Raw genomic sequence first — 21,886 nt, 5'->3', positions numbered from 1 at the left:
GCGCTGGTTCGGCGGCAGGCAATCGAACTTCTGGGTTTGATTTATCGCGTCTTGTCTGGACGCGATAAATCGAACCCAGAAGCGCTCGCCGTCGACTCCGGTAATCCTGCTCGGCGCGAGGAGTACGCGGAGTCGACGGGGGAGCCTGCCTGCTGCGTCTGGACCGCGGTAAGTTCGAACTAAGGTACGTCGACTTCAGCTACGTTATTCACGTACCTTAGTTCGAATTGGGGGGTTAGTGTAGACCAGGCCATAGTAACTTTACTGCTGAAGCAAGAGAAACAGCAGCATTAGCATCATCTGGAGGCAAAGGAGAAAAGATAAACATAATATGAGGGAAGGAGGTATGATAGGACCAGAAGCTCCAAAAGGATGTGTTTAGAGTGGTGGGGGATGAGCAGCACAGACAGGAAGTGGTGCTGGTCTGCTATTCTTTTGGGACAGAAAGAGTTCAAACCCAAATTTGTTCCCCCAGGCCAGCAGGGCCTGGGAGCTCTGTGGAGGCAGCAGAATCAGCCTGTGGGGAAAAGCTGTCTTGCTTGTTTTGTAGCCAACACTTCAGGCTGACAGGAGGAGGCGCAGGCTCAGTCTGTTACAAGGGGATCCACATCAGCTTTTCAGCCGAGGAAGAGTCATTAGGAAGAACAGAGGTGTCCCTATCCCAGGAAAAAAGGAAGAGTAAGAGTGAAATAGGGGCTGGAGAGAGAGGGAGGGATAGCTTACGGGGGAGGGATAGCTCAGTGGTTTGAGCATTGGCCTGCTAAACCCAGGGTTGTGAGTTCAATCCTTGAGGGGGCCACTTAGGGATCTGGGGCAAAATCAGTATTTGGTCCTGCTAGTGAAGGCAGGGGGCTGGACTCGATGACCTTTCGAGGTCCCTTCCAGTTCTAGGAGATAGGATATCTATCTATCTATCTATATATAGAGAAGCAGCAATGGGTGGAGACGGGGAGAGCAAGAGAAATGGAGAAGACGGAAATGCACATAAGACAAGAAAGGAGATCAGACAAAAACAGGAAAGGAGAGGGAGAAAAATTAGGAAAGGAGTTGATTGGATAATTATAGAGGCAAGTTGTATTTCAGGTTTTTGGCTGTGATACTGATTTCATAATCAAAAGAAATAAGACTTCTTTCTCCCGTGCTTGTCTTTTCCCCAGGTACTGTTTAAAAGTTTTTGGGAGAGTCTCTTTCCTCCCTGGCCGTCACCAATCACATTAAAAAAAAAAAAGTGAAATGGATTCTACATTCTTTCTGATATGTTTGTGACGTCCCTATAATTAGTACATGTTGTTGGTAATCTGCTCCGTTTTGTGAAACAAAGAAGTGCAAGTAGTTGGGAAGCCATTCTGACTGGAGTCCTATAGTAACAGACCAACGTGTCCCCATGCAACCCAGTCCTCATGACCAACCTACCTATAACAGCAAACCAGCGTTTGCAGTGCAGCCCTACAGTAACAGGCCAGCGTCCAGATGGCGTGGCAGTGAGATGGAAAAGATTTCAGCTTCAAGCTTCCATAAGTTTCTTGTAAAACACCTTTTTTAAAAGTGATGCTTTGTGTATGAGGAATGAGGAAAAACGGTTTTTTGATGCATGTGGGGAACGGTCTGTTTTGCAGTTACTTCTGTGATGCAGCCCCAACATGCACTAGTAGGGGGTGACTACCCTTTCCTTACTTATGTCCCTCCATTGTCTGAAATGGGTTGTTCTGAAACGTGAATCTGTTTCCATAAATGAACACTTCTTAAATATAACCTCACTTTTGAGGGGAGGAGGTGAATGAAATATCTGGAGAACACATAAAGGTCCTCTCCCTCAGTAGAATTAAAAATATCTCCACCAGGGAGGACTGAAAGAACAGGGTGGGAGATTGTTGAACCCCTTTTCTGCCCTATCAAAAACAAACTGCCGTGTTTTGCCAGCAAACTTCAGTTGAAACGTCCTTGATTTAAAAAAAAGTATTTGCTAAGTTACCTCACTAGTTGGTGCGGCCCAAAGGTATGTTCAGAACCCTTGCTTTTTCCCTCACATTATTCCTGCTAAGCCTTGTTTCTCTGCGTGTGTAGTTTGCATAGTGGTCGACAGCCGCTGCAACTTCTGTTCACATGTTCATTGTTCTTGCAGGTGTGCTAAGGAATTGGAACCATGACGGACTCCAAGTATTTCACAACCAATAAAAAAGGTTAGCTTTAAACTCTTACAAAATATTGCAGGTTCCTGGAGATGCTGGGTGGCTATCATTTTAAAGTGGCTTTTTGGAACTCCACTTAGAAGAATTTGTGCTCTCCTGTTAGCTTTGTCCCCATTTCTCCTCTCAATCATCCAGGGAGAAGTTCTTCAAAAGTAGGCCATGAAACAGTCACTGAGCCCCTCCTTCCCCCTTTTCCTCTAGTAGCATCAAAAGGCAGGACTGAAGTGCTGAATAGTTTTGCAATGCGCAAACTCAGTGACTCAAATTACCTTTCCTGACTCCCTGATTTTCCGGAGCATCAGGGAAGCAAAACTTGGAGATTTGAAATGTACAGTGCCTTGTTTGGAGGTTTAGGGCTGGATTGAAGGGTTCAGGACCATGGACAGTTGTCCAGTCAGACAACTAGACGTGTGCTTGGGTTGGGTGGTGGGGAAGAATAGGCTTGAAGGGTCTGGGCGATTATATGTGCACATTTTTAGCCATTTGGAAGGCTTGTTATGAGCTCACAACAGACTTTTTAAAAAAGTTGTGGGTCCTCTTCTGCTGCCTTCTCAAAATCCATGGAGAAATCTACCAGAAGAGCCAGATAGTCAATTCATCCCTCCCCCAACCAAACTCCTCACCCCTGTGCTCCACATGACTTTACTGTAACCATGAGTGTCACTTAGCCCTAGTGATCATCCAGTACACCTTGTTGAAAGAGGTAGTGTTTCTGAAATAGCATGGCTCATGGGTATAAAGTAGTCATGATGCACACTTCAGGGAGGCGTTCCCTTACTCCACCACTGTGGAGTCATTTGTCTTAGCCCAGGTCTACACTAGCGGGGGGGTCGACCTAAGATATGCAACTTCAGCTACGCGAATAGATAAATTGACCCCCGATAGATCCGGCGGGTAGTGAAGACCTACCCTTACTCTTAAACTCTGGCCTAAAGGACTAGCAGTAAATACAGACCATTAACTCCAAGCCCTCCAAACTCTGCCTTTTCTAGGGACGTTAGTGCTGCTGAACTGATCCTGCGTTTTGTTGTGGCTGAGTCTGGGTTGGGGGAAAATGTTGATTTTCGTCTCTAGCACCTTCCACTGTGTCAGAATGTCTAAATGTTTCTGTTGAATGGTCCGCATTGCCATTTGTGTTGTCATTATGCTTCAGAGTGAGCACCTTATTGAAACAAAATGAATTTATGTCTTTTTAGGAGCTTGTCTGCACAGGGACACTCAGGAAATTGAATTCAGATTAACAAAAGGTGTGAATTTAAAGTGGTTTAGTTAAACTGCAGTAAATCCCTGTGTGGATGTTCTTACTCAGAATTAAAGTGGCCTTAATTTGGTGTTAGCTTAATTCACAGTAAATTCATCTAAACTGAATTAAGGCCACTTTAATTTTGAATAAGTGTGTCCACACAGGGATTTAATATGATTTAACTAATCCACTTTAGAAGTTAATTTGGAGCAACTTTCCTGAGTGTCCCCATGTAGATGAGCCCTTAGAGAGAAATGACAGCCCTAGCTGCAGATTCAGCCAGGTAGCAGGAAATTGGATCTCACTGGAATGGTTATAAGATTGCCATATCCTTTATAAAAAAACAGAAGTGTACATCCCACAGAAACTGATGCAGACACAAGGAAAATGCTGGTGCTGCATACTGGCTCAGTCGGACTCTCAGATGTGCTCTCAATAAGAGTTATGAGCTGGATGTCTTTCTCAGATGGCTGGGAATGGAAACAGCCACAACATTGTTCTTCAGAACAGTAACTTCTGCTCCTTTCCAATGGTCTGCTTGAGTCATTGGCACTAGGGCAGGGAACATACCTTACTCTGTTAAACACCGTGTGAATTTACAGCATTATAGAAGTCATTTATAACAACTCAGCACCTTTAATGCATCTTTCTACAAGCCAATTCTGCTGCTGCTGCTGTTTCCTATGGAAACTGTGGCTTGCTAACATGATGGCCCATCGTCGGAGGAAGTGAGAGGGCATATAGTTTATGACTATCATCTTTGCAGTTCATTCCTTTTTGACTTCCTGGTCTTGCCTGATCAAAGCTCTTGGCACCGAGTCAAACGGCGCTTGCTAGGCTTCATGAACTGAGCTAATGTTTAAGGAGAAAATTAGGATTTATGTACCTCTCGGCAAAGCAGCCTCGCATGCCTTTTTCCCAGACATGCCTGCCTGCTAGACTGTCCTAAAAATGCCATTTGGAATAAAACATCTTTAAGGATATTGATTGCAGTCTTCTTTTAAATGAGTTGGTATGAAATGCCAAGCAGGTTTCACTGGCCCATATCGCATTACTGGCTTTTAAACAAGATCAGCAATAGTGCCTGATGCTAACGAATCAGTTTCCTCAAAGTGTTCTTTATAGTTTTCAAATCCCTTGCCATATTTTGTTTGCGGTTTAGGTAATTGCCTTCATTTCCTCCACCTGCAGTCTGGCATGGTGGAATCAACAGCACAACTTTCCGTCCCAAAGGGACTGTTGTCACATATAGACTCCTGGCTCGACGGTTCCTTTTCCTGTTTGAGCAGCGATCAAGAGAAACCAGAAAATCTGCAGGGACGGAAAATGCAGCTTTGTTCTCATAGCTGTTTGCTATCATGCTTTCAGATTGGAAATCCATGTCCTTGTTCCTACTCCAAAGGCCACCCTCCCCCCAAAAAAACGTTTTTGGCTCTGCCAGATATTTTTAGACCCACACAAACATCTGGGAAACAGGCACCTCTCATACCATTCAGCCCTTCTATATTGCAATCATGGGCTCTCAAGGAGAATCCTACAGTAGTTTGTCTGCATTGGTCTATGTGGAGCAAAGGTTTGGGCTAGAGTGTAGCATTGTCGGGGGTGCTTTGGTCCTCCACAAAAGCTCACCCCTGACGTTACCCTTGATTCCTGCTATGCTATGTGTCCTTGTTAGGTGGCTTGTGGTTTCTGATGATAGTGATGCCTACTCTAGGAAATCAGCTGCCAGTGAGGGAAGGGTTTGCTTCCTTTCCAAACCAGGCGTGTCCTACAGCTGCTGTCTGAGCAGAGTTAAGGCCTCAACTGATTTTGCGCAAGGGTATAGCTGGAAGAATTAATCTCAGGAAGGGTCTCTTCAGTTATTTTATAGGTGGTTTCTGAATCCAGGCATGACTCTTCCTTGAGTGTCTTTTGCTTGTTGTATCTTTTTGCCTCACCTGTTTTTTGTTTGACTAAAATCGTCCTTCCCTATTTTTGACGCTGCTGGTCCTGCCGTGCTTGTATTGCACAGTGATCTGTGTCATCCCACTGTTCCCTCACTTGTGCTTGCGGGAAGCAAACAGTGACAAGAATGAAGCTAGGAAAGTCGGGGCAGAATTCTTAGCTAAACTGAGCCACAATTTCTTACACGTTCTAGTCCAGTGTTTCCCCTCTCTGCACCCTCGATCTTTTTGATCCCTGTTATATGATAGTTTCTTTGTGCTCTTTCTCAGCGACTAATTTAGCAATGTGGTTTAGTGCCCTGGAAAGTGGTGAGATTCTGACATACATTGTGGCTTTTATTAGCATTTTTCTTTGCGGCCGTGTCCTCCACACCATTGCTAGAACGCAGAAGATCACCTTGTTTCTCTTGGCTGAACAACAACCCCCAGACATTCTTAAGCTCACTGTTACCAAGCTTAGGAGCTCATCAGCACTGCTGTTTAACTGGTGAATGGGGCTGAGCAATGTTGGGTCGCTTCCTCCCCAAGCTCTGCTCCAAAGGCTAATCACTCTGACTCTCTGCTGGTCTCTTCTGTCCCAGGCTATCAAATTTGGGCCTCCCATTTGTTGGTTTTCTATTTTCCCCAGTGCAGCTCATGCTGCAGTCTTCTGGGGCCTCCTATAACCTCATGAATCATCCACTAGCCCAAAGATGATGGAAGCAGCATTTCAGCGTTGATGGGAGCACAAGTCACTTGCCAGGTAACTCTAAAGCTAGATCCACTGGTTTCATGAAATTCAGACTGTTGTGTCCTTGCAGGAGAGATCTTTGAACTGAAGGCTGAACTCAACAATGAGAAGAAAGAGAAGAGGAAAGAAGCAGTGAAGAAGGTTATTGCTGCCATGACTGTGGGGAAGGATGTCAGGTAAAGGCTTTTTCCCTCTCCCACGTGGTCTCTGACTTCCACATCTCCTGTGTGGGAGCCTTTCTGTCCGGAGACACTGTGACAGCATTTGAATTCACAGTCATTTGGGAGGTTTGATGGATTCTGAACATCTGGAAACCTTGTTACTAATTCTGACCCAGTTACAAGTGAAATGCATTTAGCTCTTATATAGCACTCTTCACCAGTAGGTCTCAAAGCACTTTATGAAAGAGGGCAGGATCATGCTCATGTTGCAGATGGGGAAATTGAGGCACAGAGTGGGGAAGTGACTTGCCCAAGGTTACTCAGCAGGCCAGTGGCAGAGCTAGGAATAGAACCCTGGTCTTCTGAGTCCCAGTCCAATACTCTATCCTGCTGGTCTCCTCTTAATTTGTATGGATATTTGTCCATCATACTGTCCTAAACTGGGAATGAATGGGCAGTCTCTTCTTTGGGGAACTCCAGGGCTGGAAGAGTAGAGGCTTTATAGGCCAGGATCAAGTGCTTTATTTGATTGCTGGAAGGTGGTGGTGGTTGTCGGGAAGAAGCTTGCTAGCACTTTGCTTGGTTCAAACCAGTTCTAGCTCTTCACTTACATGGGCAATAAATTACTGCACAGAATTAAAAAGTATTCTCCAGTGCCGGTTTAGCCAAAGGCTTGTTAAACAAAACCTGTTCATAGTTTAGCTATGTTAGGTGTCCTATCTGGGCTGACTTTTTTTTAATCCACTTGTTAGCCTAGATGGGGGTTTTGTTTTTAGTTTAAAAAGGCAACTCGGAGGTATTGTTTTCAGATGATTGTATGCCAGTCGTTATCAAACAAAGTTATGATTTGAACTAACAGTCATCAAACTAGGCCTTTGACACGGCATCAAGCTCCTAAAGAGAAATGCTTATACAAAAGGCAAATAACTATAAGTATTCTTGTGTTGGCTTTGCAGCAACTTGCTTCAGTCAAGGCTTCCAGATTCTCCTGTATCCTGCAGTAAAGTCGTCATAATCCTGGGTTCATGGTCTGTTGCCAGGGAAATGAATGTAAGGTTGCAAATTAGCATTATGACTTCACTGCAGGACAGAGGAGATGATGAACTGAAGAGACAGCACCTTTCAAGTACCCCAAGGCCCATGACCCATTAGCTTTGAGATCTGCATAACTCACCTGAGAGATGCAGTAATCCAGTATAACCTTCCTCTGAAATGCTGCTTACAGATTGCAACTTGGTATTTATATGAGCTGTGGTTAAATCTCTTAATTGTTTTAGATTATACTGGGCTGGAATTTGGTTTACAGTTTCAGTCTAAATCAGTTCTCCTGTCCCCTACTAAACATTGTGAAGTGTTGCTCCATTCCCTGTTGTTTCAGGTGAACCCCAGAACGAGACGTGATGTTAACATTGTTCAGTCAACTTCATAATCAGATACATCTTCTATAAGAGCATTTTATTTTACAGCTCTAGGCACTGGTTTATATGAAAACACAGGAGGAGATTAAATGATTAAACTATTATAAAATCGTCTCCAGACTATGTTTGGGGCGGAAAGTGCCCTCTGATTTGAACATATAATAGAGTAGCTACAGCAGAACTCCAGACTTTCCCTAGTCTCCGTTGATTCCACTGTCATGCAGTCAATCGGGTCATTTACCCTTCGTGCGACAGTTCATCTGACTTTGCTTTCCCCTCCCTCCACTCTCCTTTTATCCAGCTCACTCTTTCCAGATGTGGTGAACTGCATGCAGACCGACAACCTGGAGCTGAAGAAGCTGGTGTACCTGTACCTAATGAACTATGCCAAGAGTCAGCCGGATATGGCCATTATGGCTGTCAACAGCTTTGTGAAGGTAATTTGGCCCAGGGTTCATCAGAAAACAGCCTCATACAGTTCGTGTCAATGTGCTTTGTTTGGCATGTGCTTCTTCTAGGCTGCAGGTAATCTACATACTTGTACTCCCCAGTCTTTGGGCTCGTGTGGGACTCCGGTGGGGGTGCAGGAAATTGAGAATTGCTTTGCTGTCTCAGACCCAAGGTCCCTTCAGTCCAGTAGCCCATATCCGACAGTGGCAACTGCTGCAGAGGAAGCTGCATAAGCCTGGCAGTAGGTGGTTCTGAGAGGAGCACCCAGAGTAAGTTTTACTGACCCCCATCAGTTAGAGGGTGGCTTATGTCCTGAGGCAGGAGGGTTTATGTTCCTTCCAGAGTTCTTGTTCCTGTTTTAGCCTTTATTATAACTCTGGACTTTCTGGTTATCCATAGAAATGTCTAGTCCTCTTTTGAGTCCCACTAACGTCTTTGCCTCAATACCTTGTAGCAATGAGTTCCCCAGGTTAACTGTACATTATTTAGAACAGTATTTCCTTGTATCAGTTTTAAATTACCTACCTTTCAATTTCAGTGATTGTTCCCTTGTTTTCTTGTGTCATCAGAGTAAATAACAGAGTCTGATCCACCTTTTTTGTACTGTTCATTATTTCACATACTTTTACCATGTCATTTATATCTACATCTTCTAACACACTTGACTAAAATAACTTATTTCCTAGGTATACTGTGGCTTAATGCTCTAAATAGACTTGAATTGACCTGCCAACATCCAAAGAGTACCAGTAAATAAGTCAGAGCATGTTTCTAAGCTTTTGGTGTGGCAGGAGGGTGTGAGCTTGCTGCTGCGGGGTGGGGGGGACCAAGTTCAGAAGGGACATCTGCTTTCCTAGGTCAGCTGTGAAGGTGCAGCTCCCTACTTGAGCAGACTCATGGGGCAGAATGTAGTTATCCATTATATCTTATTAGTGAGTGATGTAGCACTTTCTGACCTCCTTCTTTTCCTGCTTTGAAATTTCCCCTCTAATGTGTTATGGGGGGGGGGGAGGGAGGGAGGGAGGGGTGAGTTTTGATGGGCGGTAGCGTAGTTTGGAACAGTTCAGGCTAAGTCACCATCTGAGTTACAGTTCCTGACTTCCAGGAGTTGAACGCATCTGTCAGAGAATCACTTCCACATATACATCTGAAAATCAGTCCCTTTCAGGTGTTTTTCCATCATAAGAGATTAAATAGTGCAAGGTAAGCGTGCCTCATGTTGTTGGGGGCTTTCATGCTTCAGTCTTTTGTCTACTGAATTTTGAAGCATTTTGTTAACAATATAGATGAATCCTGCTGGTAACTGGCAGAAACAGAGGCTGAATTTCTAAAATCGGGTTAAAATTACATTGGTCTTGAGGTGCGAGATCTACTGTGTCCAGTTCTGCACCCCACCCTCCCACACACAAAAGCACTGCTAGGCTGAGAGATCGATGATAGCTAAGGTCTGATGCATTGCAAATTACCATGGCTGTGAACCCCAGTTTCATGGTGACACTATGTAGGACATTTATTTCTACTTCTGGAGGTCTATGAGAAATTGGCTTGGAAGAAAATCCCATTATGTTAATTGCCATCTTCCATCCACTTGAATTCTCACCCGATTTTAGCAGTCACTACCTCAAACCACCAGGGTTAGAATTCCCGGCTTTCACCTGGCAAAAGCATTCCTCTCTAGCTTACTGTCCTTGAGATTGGGTGATCAGGTCATGTCAGCTGAAGCTTTGGGTGAGGAAAAACAAATGGCATTGAGAACATGACTTCATTATCTGCAAGCTGCCAGGGCTAGAAACCACTGAGAACCAGTAAGGAAAGTTTTCAGAACCAGTAAGCTTTCTCAGCCTTTTGTCCTGGACCAGAAAATTGCCTTTCTCTAGTGGGAGGACCCATTGTCTAGGCAGGGTAAAATCAGAATATCCTGATCCCAGCTTTCAGCAGCTATGGTGAAAACCATCAGTGGCTTGCTTTACAAACTCACTTGTTGCTGTTGCTTCCCTCTGCAGGACTGTGAAGATCCAAATCCGCTGATCCGTGCTCTGGCAGTCCGTACTATGGGATGCATCCGTGTGGATAAGATCACTGAGTATTTGTGCGAGCCGCTCCGGAAGTGTCTGAAGGATGAAGACCCTTATGTGCGGAAGACGGCAGCCGTCTGCGTGGCGAAGCTGCATGACATCAATGCCCAAATGGTGGAGGATCAGGGATTCCTGGATTCCCTACGTGACCTGATTGCAGACTCCAATCCAATGGTAACGTACCTCAAATGCACTTCATACTTGTAACAGGGCAGGTAATCAGGAATCCTGAGAGTTAATAATAATAATAATTAATGGAGATATCCCATCTCCTAGAACTGGAAGGGACCTTGAAAGGTCATCAAGTCCAGCCCCCTGCCTTCACTAGCAGGACCAAGTACTGATTTTGCCCCAGATCCCCAAGTGGCCCCCTCAAGGATTGAACTCACAACCCTGGGTTTAGCAGGCCAATGCTCAAACCACTGAGCTATCCCTCCCCCCCGGGGAGGGATAAATGCACTCGATGTCCCACTTCCTTATGGATGTGTCTACTGGGGAACATTCAGCCCCCATAAAGAGCGGGGAGTGGCTTGTTCCTCCAACACACTCACATTCTCTGTGTCTTTGTTGATTTCTCCACCACGTGACTCTTCCACTGGAAACCTTTATAGAAGTAAAATTTCAGTTTACGCCAGACCTTTTCTTGGTGTGTACATCTGCCTCCCTTTCCAAACCAATTTAGCAAAATGCTGCATTAAAGAGCCACACTGGAGTAAAAGGAATGTCAGCTTGTTTGTTTGAATTTTTGAAGGGTAGAGGGCAATGAAAATACAATTTTGCTGTGAATCAGCACTTGTGCAGGACGGGAATCAAGAGGCAGGATTGGAAGCATATTGCAATATTTTTCTTTAATAGATTTACTGATTTGAAAAGAAATATTGATCAGCTTTCTGGCTTGCCCAGTCACCCTTTGCACTGCGGTGGTTATGAAATGGCGTCTGGTGCCTCAGTGGGGCTGGCATTGAAATCAGCCAGTGAGTCAGCTATCTCTTGATTCTTTCTCCCTGGCTGAGACTCGAGAATTACTCCCCAGCCCAGTTCTCCTGTCTCAGATAATGAACACAGATAAATTGGATAACTGTGAAATTCAATCTCATCCTGTAATTGCCCAGCCCTACTAGGCAGATGGTGAAATGCTGCCACTGTCCTCTCAAAAGGCATCTCCTGTTTCTTTCGGAGACTGCGGGTTCTGCTGGCAATAACAGAAGTGTTGAGCTCTGCTTGTAGGCTTGTTTTTGTCTTCCCTTCATTTCCGATACTAGCTTGTTTAATTCAGGGTTGATCCCTGAGAATGATATGTTGGAGGTTACCATCTGAGCTCTGCCAAGCGCTAGATGTTCCCGTGTGCGCTCTCTCTCTCTCTCTCTCTCTCTCTCTCTCTCTCTCTCGGTAAACCACTAAGAACTCTTCATTGGCACCAGAGGTCATTTAACTGTTACACAGTTATCCCCAGCCATCCAATCGGTCAAGTGGGGGGACCCCCGGGAGGAATCGCAGCTTGGGCTCTGAGCTGGGAATGCTGTGCTGCTCAGCTCCTGCAAAGAGAGGAGCACGGTAGTGTCAGTGCCTCTTCCAGCCAGGTCAGGAGCTGTACTCATTGACTCCTAAATGAGTCACATCCGGCTCTCCTCAGCCATGAGAACGGCACTGCCTGATGCAGGGCCGCAGGCAGTCCTGGAGCACTCCCAGCACCATCACTGAGTTATTCCTCATTTTTAGTCATTTTAATATCTAAAGATGGGGCAGGAGGGGAGGAGATTTCCCATCCAGACAGTGGCTCTTCAAACCAGGCATTGAGCACCTTTGTGGGATCGTCTGTACTAAATGAAAACAAACTCAGGCTTCCTAAGGAAATTCAGAGCCAGTGCAGTTACAGGTGCAAGTGAGATGCCATGAGGTTGCTCCCTTTTCCTAGGACAAATAAAATTCTTGCACTTGTGGGTGTTGCTGTCATGGAAGTTTTGCTTCTCTTTGTACTTGTATGCAGTACACAGACAGAGAGCAGACTGACATCAATTAAGAGTCTTGCCCATGGAATTGTAACACTGTTGGCAATCTCCTGCCATTCTCCCCAAGCTTGCTTTGCTCTTGATTTGACAGTGGTGGAAGGAGTCTCAATCCGATTAGATTTGCCCCCAGAGTTTCCTCTAGTCTTTATGAAAGTGCTTAGCTCAGGTGATTTGAGCCCCTTTCTGAGGGCCCTGCGCTCATTTATTGCTCTCCTGGGTCGGCGTTCTTCAGCACCATTCTGTTGCCCTTTGATGGGTGCAAAAGGCTCAGGGTTCGTATCTTGCATATTCCTCAATAAGAGTTTAAAATGTACCATAAAGTTTATACGATCCCACGTTCCTAATTGCTCGGTCTGATGCAACGGCAAGAAGAGACCTTGGGATTCCTGAGCTTCCGTGATTTCAGATACAACCACCATGTGAGTGGTTTGGGGGCCTCTAGCTTTGCTGTGCAAGTGCCGATATCTACCAGTCAGGAGAGAGAGCTTGTTTGTGTGGCACTGAATTCTTGTCTCTAGGCCTGTCCAAACCACTTACCGCAGTTGCTTTACGCAGAGTGAAGAATTCTCTATAATCTTAAGAGGAGCTACAAGTTTCAGCACTTGCTTTTGATTGTAAAGAAGTATTGTCTTTAACGGTTAAAACATGGGCATTACATTAAAAAAGACCACAGCAGATCATAAATGAAAAAGCTGAATGAGGGGCATTTAGAGGTAGTGGAGTCATATACAGTGGTTAAGCCCGTAAACCCTCTTCAGTCTTTATTTAGAAGTGCAAAGGGACAGGCTAGCTGGATATTTAGGGAGAGGGAGTTCCTGCACTCGAGGGGCTACCACAGCGAAGTCAGGGTATGATCTCTGTCTAGGAGTTTAGTTCTAGGCAGCTGGTGTCACAGTGCAGATGTCCATCAGGAAAAGGTTCAAGGAGGAGGTCTTGAATATAGCATGAAGAGAAGAGCCTCTTATGAAATTCATTGCTGGAAGGGTAGACCAATGAGTTTGGCTTCCTTCTCCCCCACCCTCCGGGTAGGTGGCAAGACAGCTTTTGCAAGGTAAATAAAGGTGTGAAGACATAGCTAAGGGGAAATGGTTTTCTCACCCAGTGAATGACAACTACAGTTACTAGTAAGCTCTATGTCAAGTCAGAACTGGAACTTGCTAAATATCCCTTTTCCCTCCATTGTTCCTGCCTTTTGCAATTAAAGGAGAACATCAGCTTAAAAATTACACCTCCTTCTCTTTTGGGTTTGCCTACTATAGCTACCAGTAACACCTAAGATTGCTGTAACTGGAAAAAAGTGAGAGGAAAAACAATTCTGTTTTGTTTCCTATTGTTTGCTTTGTGCATTTGACAGCACATGGCATAGTGTCAGTTTCACTACTCCCCCTTTCTAGTTAGTTTTCCCTTGTTTGTGTGGGTCTTTCAGTTATATTGTCATCGCGAAAAAGGCCGAAACATTGCTACCTCTCGTGGATGAGCATGACTTGTGATGCTAGCCATGTAGCCTTATAACTTCATGTAAAATAGGCAGGGTTGGGTGTGCTTACATTTCCTCTGTATCACAGATTTGCTTTATTGTTTTAATTTGTATTTTATCTGGAAACCACAGCTCTTTGTTCTAACACCATATATAAAGAGAACGTACATACTAAGACATTTCAGAACAGGCTTTGGAAATAGTTGTCACGGTATCTCTCTAGCTCTGCTTGTGTCTTTGTCAGGGCTTGCCTTTGCTACGCGGCTAAATCGGCACTGCTGCAATTGATGCAGCGGCATCGATTTAGCGGGTCAGGTGAAGATGCGATAAATCGATGGGAGAGACCTGAACCGTCAACTTAATTAATCCACCTCAACGAGAGGTGGATTATGTCAACAGGAGACACTCTCCCGTTGATGTAGCTCGGTGTAGACGCCGCTTTAAGCCGATGTAAGTTACGTTGACTTAAGTTACATAACTTGTGTAACAACTAACATAACTTAGATTAACGTACAGCATTAGTGCTCAGCGAGGCAACTTCCATCAGATCATACATGGCCCAAGAGTAACAGCAAGGGGAATTATTGCTATGGATACTACACTTACGAAAAATTGAGTGCTATTGGTATGCTTGGCATGGTACGTCGTATGCCACTGAGATTTCCAGTGCGGTCTAAAGGAGTTAGCTACCCACTGAATTTCAGTGGGAAGTTCAGTGTTTAATTCCATTAGGTTCCTTTGAAAATCCCAGAACTCATTTCTTAAGGTCTCCTCTAAAAGCTTCATAAACAATGAACTGCCTGGAAGAGAACCTTCCTCCACTATGCCTGTATCTGAAGGAAGAATGGCTGGAGACTTGGCCCTGGAGATGCAGGCTTTCTTGGCATTTCACATGTGACGGTTAGTCCACTTAAGCCACCACCTCCAGCTTACATTATTGTTTTCCTTTAAAGCTGTGCCTTGAAACTGCAGCCAGCGGCAATATATGGCACTCTCCAAGCGGCTTCAAGAATGGGAAGGCGTTTCTAACTGCAGTGTTTTGAAGTTCTAGACTTCCCAATTCCCCTGAGGGCTGTGATTTTTCTGGTGGAAAATCTGACCGCAGGAGCTCTCCCTGTTCTGAGGAGGCGTCCAGGCCTGTCATATCATGAGAGCAATGTGCAAGAGACAGCCCCTTGCTACTGCCTTTCACAGACTCCCCAGCTGTTCCTAGGATAGGTGGATCAATGTGCCAGTAAATGTATCTAGATTAGTGGCTGTAAAAAGTCAATGCTCTTGTTTTAATACAGTTAAGTGAATTATCAGGAGTGCTGAGGTATAGATTAATCCATCCATCTCATCCAAGACAGCTCCAAAGGGGGAAATTATGCAGTAAATCTGTACATCAGCAGGGGTGCTGAGAGGGAGTCTGTTCCTATACCTGGACCCAGGATCAGTATTTATGAATAAAGACAGGGGTGGGCGACAGCTGGAGAAATCCCACAGTGTACGCAATCCTTTTCTTCAGTGTTGTTTCTAGGGACTACAGGCATCCAGCAAGTTGGATAATCTATTAATGCAATTCTCGCAGGAAGCAAGAAGAGACGTTTCTGCTGGTTTATGTATGTGAAGGTAGGATGGCATGAGCGTGTCCCTGCTCTCCGCTACTTTGGAACACAGGTCTGTTCGACTTCATTCAAGCCTGTCATTTCACATTGCTCGTGTATGTCTGGCAGCTCTATCAGTCTTTTAGGCACAAATCGAATCATGCAGAATATTGCCAACCTGTTGTTCAGGCCTTCCTGAGAGCCGTGGAAAAATCAAGGGCAGGTGGTAAAATGCCAGACCCTTGCTGGGCTTTAGCTAGAAAATAAAAGGTTCTTATTGATCTCACAGCTTTTTAGAGACAGTGGAGCTAAAGGGTCTGGCTTTCACCGTGGCAAGAGATATGGGGACGTGCCAGCTCTGATATTAGATGATCTCTTTCAAGATATGTTTTGGTTTTTGTTCTGTCCCGAGTTTCACATGAATATTGATGTTTATTTGGAGACACTGTGTCCCTGCCGTGTGAATGGCTCTGTCCTTTACAAGGCATAAGGAGAACTCCAATCTTCTTGTAGATGATGTTGACGAGGCTGTGAAGATGTTAGATTCTGCTGTTTAGTTCCACTTACAGGATCTGATCTTTCACCAGGAGTTAACAAGCCTGTCCCATCCACCACCTTGACGTGAAGAAACCATTTTGGTAAACAAACCTTCTGCTATTGCGAGTGACTTGAAACGGTGGTTACTCAGAACTACTTCTAAAACATTTGAACCCGAGTGCTGCACAAAATTAAATGAAAACAGGAAAAACACTAGAGGACAGCAGCAAAAGGGGCATTTGAATAAATGGCTTGAACCGGCCCAAAGACTGCTAAAGAAAACAGCTTCCCTGCCATCCCTCAGTACCCAGAATAAGCCAACTGATTGCAAGGAGGGTGCATTGGGATGGCAAAGCCCTGGGGGGTGAATGAAGCCCTGCAGCCCCCGTGCTCACCAAAGACTCTCCAAAGTGACTGAGCTGCCTGACGCATGCAATACTGTTGGCTAGACTCCGCTCAGGCTTCGCCAGCAGAGAGAATGTGGGCGTGAGGAGTGACAGCAGTGGAGGGGAGAGATTTATTCATAAGAATGCATTGATTTGACTTAGAACAACATGTGTAACGTACAGGGTTGGCAGGGAGGTGTTGGGATTGTGTTTGTCTGTTGTTTTCATGGGGTTGCATGTACTTAGGCGGGCTTCGTACATGCTTGTCTTTTAAGAGTGGGCAGGGTGATCTTTAGGGGGCACTCTTGAGAACTTAACCTTGGTTACACCCTTTTATTAATACTGCAGTAACACTGATTCACCAACCTCCTATGACTGGGCATTGGAGCGTTGGAAATTCATGCCTCTTCATGGCAATCTTTTTACTCCAAAACTCAGGAGTTGTGTCCAATCTGCATAATAGATTCTAAAGCCGGAAAGGACCATTGTGATCATCTCGTCTGACTTCCTGTATAACACACCATAGGACTTCCCTGAAATAATTCCTGTTTGAACTCAAACAGATCTTTTAGATAAATATCCAATCTCGATTTAAAAATTGCTAGTGTTGGAGAATCCATCACAGCCCTGGGTAAATTGAACCAACGGTTAATTACCCTCACGGTTAAAAAATTTCATCTTCTTTCCAACCTGAATTTGTCTAGCTTCAAATTCCAGCCATTAGATGTCATACTTTTGTCTCCTTGATTGATGAGCCCATTTTTAATTTTTTGTTCCCCATGTAGGTACTCCCAGACCATCTAATACAGATTAGAAGAGTCATCTGTTTCCTATTCAAAAAGTCCAGCGCATCCCTGCTTCCTGGAAATTGAGTGGGTGTGTTGCAGCAAAGCTGGTAGCCAGGAGTTGTGTTTGTTACATTATTTCTGTTTTTGGGTACAAACCAATATTTACTAACAAGCTCTTTCTCTTTGATCTGGTGCTTTAACCGGTTGAAAAGGACCGCTGACTGGAAGTTCTCATTTAAACGAGTATATATTTGTAATTAAACAAAAGACAGCAGCAAGCTACAAACGGCATCTCTCCCTGCAGCGTGTTATCTCTCGTGCACAATGGTGCAGCCAGCTGGCTGCAAACCTTTATCTTAACTCATTCATGTTTTCATTAGGACAAAAGAGTTTTCCTCTTCTTTTGATGAGACACAAGAATATAGAGCAGCTGCCATTTTCTGCGGATGGAATGTTTAGTTTCCAGTAGGAAATCCTCATTTCTAATGTCGTTGTTTTTTTTCGTGGGTGTGTGTGTGTGTGTGTGTGTGTGTGTGTGTGTGTGTGTGTGTGTGTGTGTGTGTGTGTGTGTGTGTGTAAAAAGTCCTCCTCCTGAATGACTCAAACAGCCATTGAGATGGCTTTTTATTGCGGATCTGTAATCAGCTGCCTCCTAGCCGCATGGGCAAATGTTAATCATTCCAACTGGATGCTGCATAGAGTAATAACTCCATCTTGGGCCTGCTGATTGCCTGGTAATTGAGGAAGGCTTGGGATGTGTGTTTCTGCCAGTTAAGATCCCCCTCATTAGGATGATGTTTGGCTGTAAATTACAGGGTGACCCTGTTGGAAGCAGATATTTTCTCTTAGAATAACATCTCATTATGGAAGAGTCATGGGGCATTCAGAGATTGTAGTGTTCGGGGGTATGACAGAGGGGAGTGTGGGTATGTACGTAACTGCATATCATTTTATGCACACACACGTAGCTACCCCTTGGGTGCCGTAGTCCGGGAATCTAAACATTTTAAGATTTTGTTTGTTCATTACAAGGCACTAGTCCAACATGCTTTTGAACAGGCTTAAAACTGCGTCCTGTCGGTTTATTCATGAGCTTTTCTGTGGTGTTCATCACTAGCTTCTCCGCTCCCCAGCCAGGAAGTGCTTACGCTCCTTCCACAGGTAGGCACAGAGAGACACTGAGGTTTGCCCATTGTTGCACAGGGCTCTGAACAGACCCCGGGTTTCCTCCCAGCCCTGACCCTCAACACAAGACAGGCCTTGCTCCCTGTTTGCCATGGATTTCCTTTTGTGATGCTTAGCACAACCAGGATTAGAATGAATATAACACTCTGGGGGCTGCCTGTTTAGATTTTGCTTACACCCAGCCCTGTTCAGCCTTCTGGATCCTGTTCCTACATTGGTGGCTTCGAGCCAGTTCAGGAAAGGCGTCTCATCTGTTCCAGTCACCTCATTTTACTGAAGCAGGATTTTTGTTTAGAATACCACGTTTACTGACTTGGGTGGAATTGTGCTATTTCCTGATACGGCAAATCACTGGAGTTGATAGCTACTCTTAACAAGACCTGCCGACATTGTTAACAAAGCCACAGCAGTAGGTAAATGATCCGGCCTGGCCCTGATTATGAGGTTCTTTGAACACTCGTAATAGCTACTGGTTTAGATTTCAAGCAATGTATATTTTAAAAAGTTTACCTGTTCATGTTAATGACAGCCCAGGATGATGTGCTTCTAGTGAACTCTTTCTTGGTATGCACGGGATGTTGGTACTGAATTTTCTTCTTAGGTTTTGAATTGCATGTAAAGAGAGGGGCTGATTACCAGTCTTTTCAGTACACCTCTACCCTGATATAACGCTGTCCTCGGGAGCCAAAAAATCTTACCGCATTATAGGTGAAACCGCGTTATATCGAACTTGCTTTGATCTGCCGGAGTGCGCAGCCCCCCCCCCCCCCCCCGGGAGCACTGCTTTACCGTGTTGTATTGGGTCGTGTTATATCGGGTTAGAGGTGTATTTCCATCTGCACAATAGCTTGGGGTTTGGCTTTTGTCTCTGGCTTGGCAATTAATAACTAAACCACAAGGTGGCATCACTGTACTAAAGGGAACATGAACTCCATCTGCTCTGTTGCTAATTCACTTGGGGTTCATAACACTGAGCTGGTCGACTCTTTTCAGCAATATAAACATTAAGGGAAACAGGATGTCCAGACCCATCCTTTCATTACTTGGGTCCAACACTATTGTTCTCTCCTGGATTCTATGGCTCCCTTTGATAACTCTTAATCTGCGGAATCACTGTTCTCTGCAGGGATCTTCCCTAAATTCGATTTGTGCTGAGTTAGTATCTCCTCCCATTACTTCATGCCCTCAGGTTTTTAGTACTGAACACTAGTTCAGTGTTGCAACATCTCTTCTCTTTAGTCTTTAGTAAGCCTTAATGAGCATCTCCAATTAAAATGCAGTTCTGCTCTGTAGCGTGACTAAAAATAGCATAGCAGAGTTCCATGTTTGCCTCGTTTTCATACCCTACTGCGTCAATTTACGAGGGAACAGATGTTTTTCTGTGGGTCCTACAAACTCAACCTGGGTTCTGTGGCTCAAGCTGAGTTCTTCCCTAATGCACCATCACCAGGCCAAGTTACCTGTGAAACCCAGCCACCTTCAATCTATGGCCTTGGTGGCATCTCTGCGAGCCCATTATCTTCAGAACGTGTCTCTATTTCCACCCACGTCACCCCATTGTCTTCAGGGGATTTTCCGTGTTGATACACACGAAGGAAGGGAATTCAGCTCGTGTTCTGAGTTGTATTGGTTCTCTGCATGGTTAAGAGGAATAAGAGGTAGTAACAACTTACTGGGTCCCTGAAGTCAGAAGATCTGGGAGTAGAAGAGGGAGCAATCTGTGCTAACGCCTAGATTCTTTTTGCTAGGCTCTGTACATCAGTGAATAACAAATGATTTTTGTTAGTAGAAAACCGAATTGGCCAGTGCTAATGCAGTACAAAGGCTGAATGGCTCTGACCTATGGCAAGGTTGTAAAATCCAAATACACGTGTGGTGAGGAAGGGAGGTTTGGATATGGGGTTGGTGTACCACAATTTGGCTGATGGGAGGAAGCTGTCGGGTGGGTGGTACCAAATGGAGACCGTTTCCTCCTCCCAGACCACTCATTTGGTTGCTAATCTCATCTCCATTTCACTGCCTGTGAATGCAGGTTCTTTAGAGATCAGGTAATCGGAGTTGTACTAGTCATTCAGAAACTCCTGTGTTCTGAGGAGTATAAATAGTGGTGGTAAAGCTAAATCTCCATTGCCCATCTTTGTTGGGGAGGCTGATTTGTCCCATTTTTGCGGGAAAAGAATCTTTCGCAACTGACGCAGGAAGTTGCTCTCTGCATCTGAGTCCGTTTGCAGTGGCGGACTCTTATTTCTCCAGCCAGGTGAAGTGGGTTCATGTTTCTGAGTGGGACTGTCCTTCCGAAGAACAGGAACAAATGAGCGTCAGGTGGAAAGGAGTATGAGAGAACTGTTTCCGCTAACGGTGCTATCGGAGCGATTTATCGTGTTAACACCATCCACAAATATGCACGGCCACTGAGCCCACGCAAAGGCCAGAAGGGAACAGTTTTGCCTACACTCTGAACCTTCGCTCACACAGCAGAGGAGAGCGCTTCACTTGCTCTCAAACGCTTTGCGTGCAAGCATCTGGCTTTCGTGGTAGAACTTGAATTAGTTGCATGTTCCTGAAGGAACGTACAGGGAGTGAGGGGAACTGAAAAAGGGCTGTGATGGGGTTGTCCCTGTTAGAGCACTCGGATGCTCTCTGAGTAGCAGAGCCGAGTCCTGGGGACTTAGGGGAAGGTGATTGTGTTCTGTAGCTGGCTGTATCTTCTGCAGCACTCTGGAGGGCAACATTTGTGGTGGATTTGTTTCAATTTTAAAAACAGGGATGTTGATTGAATTCAATATGAAAATACCACCATGCAGTACTTTTCTTCCTTGTGGAGAGAGCACTGGACTCGGGGACTCTGCCACTCCCCTGCTGGGTGACCGTGGGCAAGTCATGTCCCCTCCCTTCCTCAGTTTCCCCAACTTTAAAATGGGGCTGATAGATCTCACAGTGCTTTACAAAAGCAGCTATCGATGCTATGTAAGAGCTAGATGGTATATTTTTTCCAAAGGAAGACGCCGATTGCCATTACCCTTGTGACTTTTTGCTGCCAGTCTTCCCAGCGCCTGGTTTCCTGTGCTATGGAAGACCTACCAAAGAAACGAACTCCGTTCCCCAGATGGAGTTGGGGATTTCCTCCTCCTTACCCATTTGCTAACTGGTCTGGGGCTTATATGAGTCCACTGCACTGTGGCTGCTGTGCCTCTGACTTTGCTGTGCCTCCCGGCCATCTGAGGCTGAAGTTTCTTCCTCCTCTGCCCAGCTTGTCTTTTGCAAGATGACTGCCTCCCTTTGGTGTCCCCAAGCAACTACATCCTGGGCCAGATATGGCCACACTGCTCCTGCAGAGGGCACTGGTTAATATGCCTCTGCTGCTGGCTGGCTTAGTGTGTGAAGGGGAGAATGAAGAACTCCCTTTTGTTAGACCCAGAAGTCCATTGCACGTACCAGAGAGGAGTGTTGTTGCTGGATTCTCATTCAGCAGAGATGGCCTAATCTTCCAGTGCCCACCTATGTTCAGTCACAAATTACATTTCATACCTCACTGAACTAATGCGAAAATGCACAAATACTTCTCTACGGTGTTTGAGTTTTGGCATGTCACTAACTGATGCAGAAAGTGTGGGAATCTTATACAAACTTTTGGGGGCCAACTCTGCACCAAGAAGCTAAAGAGAAATGTTCTGTGCTGCCTACTTTGTTCCCTTTGCAGTGACAACTG

General features: G+C 45.1%; 1 protein-coding gene across 1 annotated transcript in view; it reads left to right on the top strand.

The window, feature by feature from the left end:
* Positions 1–21,886, top strand: part of AP2B1 (adaptor related protein complex 2 subunit beta 1) — a 105,547-nt gene that overhangs the window by 2,801 nt on the left and 80,860 nt on the right. The window contains exons 2-5 of the mRNA XM_065418074.1: positions 2,123–2,180; positions 6,176–6,281; positions 7,986–8,121; positions 10,138–10,383. Of these exons, the coding sequence (XP_065274146.1) occupies positions 2,144–2,180; positions 6,176–6,281; positions 7,986–8,121; positions 10,138–10,383 (525 nt within the window). The 5' untranslated portion in view covers positions 2,123–2,143. The remainder of the gene's footprint in view (positions 1–2,122; positions 2,181–6,175; positions 6,282–7,985; positions 8,122–10,137; positions 10,384–21,886) is intronic.

The sequence above is a fragment of the Emys orbicularis genome, chromosome 17 (assembly GCF_028017835.1).
Source record: "Emys orbicularis isolate rEmyOrb1 chromosome 17, rEmyOrb1.hap1, whole genome shotgun sequence".
Taxonomy (NCBI): Eukaryota; Metazoa; Chordata; order Testudines; family Emydidae; genus Emys; species Emys orbicularis.
Note: the sequence above shows the minus strand (reverse complement) of the source record. Positions and strands in the feature narration are given on the sequence as shown.